The sequence below is a fragment of the Sinocyclocheilus grahami genome, unplaced genomic scaffold (genome assembly GCF_001515645.1).
Source record: "Sinocyclocheilus grahami isolate Dianchi unplaced genomic scaffold, SAMN03320097.WGS_v1.1 scaffold285.1, whole genome shotgun sequence".
Taxonomy (NCBI): Eukaryota; Metazoa; Chordata; class Actinopteri; order Cypriniformes; family Cyprinidae; genus Sinocyclocheilus; species Sinocyclocheilus grahami.
Genome location: NW_015505464.1, coordinates 637,853 through 642,919, shown reverse-complemented (window position 1 = coordinate 642,919; position 5,067 = coordinate 637,853). Strand labels below are relative to the sequence as shown.

At 31.8% G+C, this 5,067-nt stretch overlaps 1 protein-coding gene across 1 annotated transcript in view; it reads right to left on the bottom strand.

The window, feature by feature from the left end:
• Positions 1–498: 498 nt before the first annotated feature.
• Positions 499–5,067, bottom strand: part of cpne4a (copine IVa) — a 42,166-nt gene continuing 37,597 nt past the window's right edge. Inside the window, exons 13-15 of the mRNA XM_016292478.1 lie at positions 3,987–4,120; positions 3,669–3,905; positions 499–1,169 (exon numbers count right to left, since the gene is read on the bottom strand). Coding sequence (XP_016147964.1) covers positions 1,038–1,169; positions 3,669–3,905; positions 3,987–4,120 — 503 coding nt within the window. The 3' untranslated portion in view covers positions 499–1,037. The remainder of the gene's footprint in view (positions 1,170–3,668; positions 3,906–3,986; positions 4,121–5,067) is intronic.

Sequence of the window (5,067 nt, the reverse complement as noted above, 5' to 3'; positions counted from 1 at the left end):
AGGGGTGGAGATGGGTGGGCTTAGGGATCAGGGGGTGGAGACGGGTAGGTTTAGCTATATGTAAGGTGGGAGGAGTTGGATCTGGAGCCAACCACACCCCCCGGATCTTGTGTTCTGCAGTGAGGACCATCTCAAAAAAAGTCAGAATTGTAAGTTTATTTTTTCAAGCAATTGCAAGTTTATGTCACGCAATACTGACTTTCATAACACAATTTAAAATAGTCAGAATTGTGAGATGTAAACTCGCAATTACCTTTTTTATTTAGTGGCAGAAACGGGATTCCAAACTATATAGACTCATCGAAAGTCACAGAGTATTTTTTTAATCTCTGTATTTTTGGAGATTGGTGGCATAAAACGTCTATTTATATTATGGACTAACAGTTTGGAAAGTTGGTTGCTTCAAAATCCACACAAAAAATGCATCGTTCATAACACAAACTTTATTTTCAAACTATTTGTTACATCACTTTAAACTACCAAAAAATACTTCTAAATTTTAATTTGTGGACTGGTTTCAGAAGAGCAGCTTCACATAAAATCATATAACAGGCCCCAAAAGGAACAAGTAGAAAAACGAGGCTGGATTATTATTAACATGCAAAATACAATCATGCATCTGGCCCTGCATCTGCAAAAAAAGAACAAAAACAGAAAAAGAAAGCCTGAATGTCCATAGATATTCTAATTCAAATAGCTATTCATTCTCTAAGATCCAAAATGCTTTACAATGTAAGAACATTACGAAATTTAGCAAAATCTCAATAAACCTTTATAGAAAAGAAAACAACAGATAATCCAACTATTCTTCAGATAATCCCAGTCATCATGCTTCCATCAGTAGGACTTTTTGAGTTTTTGCTTTCTTCATGGTTGTAAGTCTGTACATGTACACATGTACATAATAGGAACGGGAGCATTGCAACACCTATGCAAGCCTCACAGGCTACGCATGCAAACAAAGCAAAGTAGAACAGATTAGGATTCAAATTCACAGAAACGTGCTAGTTTTTTGTAATGAGCGTTAGCTCGGCGCTTCAGTGGCCAAACGTCCTGGAAGACTCATACTCGCTGGGGCACTTGGGCTTGATCCCCTTGCTGTTGTAATAGTCCACCACCTGGTTTGGGACTTCGGCTAAGACACTTTTTGCCAAAGCAGCAGGAGAGGCCTGATAAGATGCAGAAGAAGAACAGAAACAAACAGCGAATCAAACATTTGCAGGGCCATTTATCCATTTCGCCATCTGGTCCAGTTTGCCATTTCCGCGCTAATGATGTGTGAAGATACTGTACTTGCTGAAACCCACATGCATGGTGATGGAAAAACATCCGGAAACTTGAGCAAAAGTGACTCGTGTGACTCAAAGACGCTGAGAGGAAATCAGAGGATAGCCACGTCAAACCCCTCCAGCCCCTGCTGGCCAATTAGATGCAGGAGAGGAGATTCTCAGATAGAGAGACGTGGCTGAGATGGTGGTGTTTGTCAGGGGCTATCAATACAGTACATGTCTGGAAAGAAAACAAGTCTTGGCATATTTCCTGAGAGGATCCCAATAAACCGTCACTTTTGCTTATATGGACACTCTTGTCATATTTAGAGACATGCCATGTCAAATGTATATATTCATTCATTATATGTTCTATATGTTGACTGTTGTAATAACTAATTATAAATATGTTTAAGTTGAAGTACTAAAAGCTATATTATATATATATATAATATAGCTTTTAGTACTTCAGCTTATATATGTGTGTGAAATATGTTTAAGTTGAAGTACTAAAAGCTATATTATATATATATATATAATATAGCTTTTAGTACTTCAGCTTATATATGTGTGTGTGTGTGTGTATTTATATATTTTTTACATTAAAAAAACTAAAAATCACGAAGCATGCATTTTTCATTCTAATTTTAGTTGTAATTTTTTTGTAGTTTGTTGCATGTTTTGTGATTTTTAGTTTTTTTTATTTAAATATTCTCTCTCTCTCTCTCTCTCTCTATATATATATATATTAAAGCTAATTTAATATATAATAAATATATATAAAAATTTAAGCTAATAAATAATAATAATAAAAATAATAGTATATACATAATATTAAGATAACTAAATTCAGAAGAACTAAATGTACAAATATCATGGTTTTATTTGTTTGCTGTGAATCTACCAGATATGTTAGATAAACTATATCTAACAAAATTAATCTGGTAACTAGTTTTAAACAGTAAATTTCTGTATTGGCACATTAAAATGGGAATTCTGGCCTGTTCCACCTCAGAGGTCTTGACCTTTGTTTGTAATACAGTAGAAAACATAAAAATTATGAAATATTATTACGCTCTAAAAAAAATGCTGGGTTAAAAAAGGACAAACCCAGCTATTGGGTTGTTTTGAACCCAACCGCTGGGTCAAAACAACCCTATAGCTGGGTTTGTCCCTTTTTAACCCAGTGCTGGGTTATATTTAACCCAGCATTTGTTAGAGTGTACAATTTAAATTTTACATTTATTTTCAGTGTCACATTTATCTTCAGTGTCACATGATCCTTCAAAAATAATTCTAATATGCTGATTTGGTGCTCAAGAAATATTTGTTGTTATTAATAATGAAAACATTTGGTGGAAACTGACATTTTTTTCCACATTCTTAGAAATTTCAAAAGAACATTTATTTGAAAGATAATTTTTAAATAACTAATAAATGTCTTAACTGTCATGTTTTATCAGTTTAACCTTTGCTGAACAAGAGTATTGATTTCTTTTAAAAAAAATAAAAATCTTACAGACCTCAAACTACTGAATAGTAATTTTCAGAATGTTTCTAAATCACTGAATCAAAAACCTTCCTCGGAAAACCTTTGTGCTCTTTATTAAAAAACACAATCCTTTATAACAGCAAAGACTGTGGGGTTTGTCACAGTCAAGTTAACCCACTCGAGAGGTAACGTTTCTCTGTGCATTCTGTGGTTTGGTTTTCCACCAGGGACCGGCAGAAGATGTGGTAATTAATGGAGCAGTCAAGCTTAATTTTATTGGGCGTATATGCAATTCCCATGTTTGAACAAATTTCAGTATATGATTGTAGGGACTTTTTTTTCTTTCTTTTTGGCAAAACAAAAGTGTTGTTTTTATATTATTTATATACTGTTATGGTATTTATTAATATTTTGAATTCAATTTTATGTTTATATTTTTACTGGGATTTAGTCACACTAATTTTGTTATGTGCTTTTGACATTTTTTACGGTTCTAATTAGTTTTTATTTCAGTTTTAGTTGAATAATTTTAGTAGTTCAACTGAAACTAATTTTATTTCAGTTAGTTGCAAAGGCCACATTTCTAATTTTTATTATAAAGTTATTTTTTGTTATCTATATTTCTATTTCTATTATTATTGTATAATAGATAATATATTTATATTATTTCTGTTTTATTGTATTTTAGCTTTATTGCATTTAACAAAAAATATTTTTAATAGTTTGAATTTTATTTGTATAGTTTGAATTAATTTTTTTTATATTAGTTTTACATTTTAAAATGTAAAATTTCAATGTTTTCATTTAAGAACCAGGGATCTCATCACCTTGGACAACCTGGAAAGTGATAGTATAGTGATAGTATATATATATATATATTATATATATACACATACATATAAACTCACATGTTTGAAGTTACGGAACGGCACAAACTGTACGATGTCACGCAGCACTGGTTCCCCTTTAGGCGAACGAAGGATTCCGTCATCACCGTCCAGCATCTCCATGTCAGTGAAATCGGCGCTTCCAACTCCCACGATGATGACAGACATGGGCAGGTGAGAGGCGTGGACGATGGCCTCTCTAGTGTCCGCCATATCTGTGATCACACCGTCCGTCAGGATGAGCAGGATGAAGTATTGCTGCATGGAAGCAAGAAAAGAAAAACTTTAGAATAAGAGAAACTTTAGCGATGACGAGAGATGGAATAGAAACGGGCTCACCATGGCCTCTTTGGTGTGCATTTCCTCAGAGGCAAAGTTGGCCACTTTCTGGATGATTGGGGCAATGTTTGTGGGACCGTACAACTGGATCTTAGGAAGGCAATTCTGGTAGGCCTCTACCACACCCTGGATACCTGCAAAGTTTGAAAAGCTGTGTGAGCTACAGATTACTCACTAATAAAATTCCAGGGTTATTTTCTTAAACTAAAACTAAAATAATAATAATAGAAAAAAGAAAATAAACGTATTTCATTATTTGAAATAAAACAAAATAAAAATAAAACTTGTAAACTTAATTTCATTTCAGATAGTTGCCATGGCAACATTTCTCATTTTCATTTAAAGTACTAACACAACTAAAACTAAATAAACTAAAAATGTAAATAAAAATAATTACTTGAAATAAAATATATATTAACTGAAATAAAAATAAAAAAGAACTTATTTAATTTTAGAGTTATTTATTTTAAGTTTAATTTAAGTTTATTTAAAGTTTCATTACTTAAAATAAACATTGACTGGAAAAAAATTCAATACATATATAAAATAATTTTATCTCAGACAGTCGCCAAGGCAAAATTTCTAGTACTGAAGTACTAAAGTAACTAAAAATCATTAAAAAAAAACTGAAATAAAATATAAAACAAACAAACTTTATTTCAGATGCCAAAACATTTCTCATTTTCATTTTAAGTTGAAGTACCAAAAAAACTAGAACTACCGAAACTAAAATTTAAAAATAAATTACAATAAAAAAAACTAGACAATTTAAGAAAAAAATGACAAAAAAAATTACTCAAATTAAACAAAAACATTCAAAATGTTAACAAAGACTAAATATCCTAGTATATCAATACTAAAATAATTGTATCTCTTATATTTGATCATTCATTTTATTTCTTTTTTCTTTTTTAATGCTTAAAGACTCTTCATGGGGTGTAAACTGACGGGCAATACATTTAAAGGACCGGAATGAGTGTCAGTGAAGACTCAATCTCTGCAATGAAGCAGATGATTCTGATTCTGATTCTGATTCTAATGCTGTTTACTGATTCACTGAGCATGAATCTTAAGGTCAGCC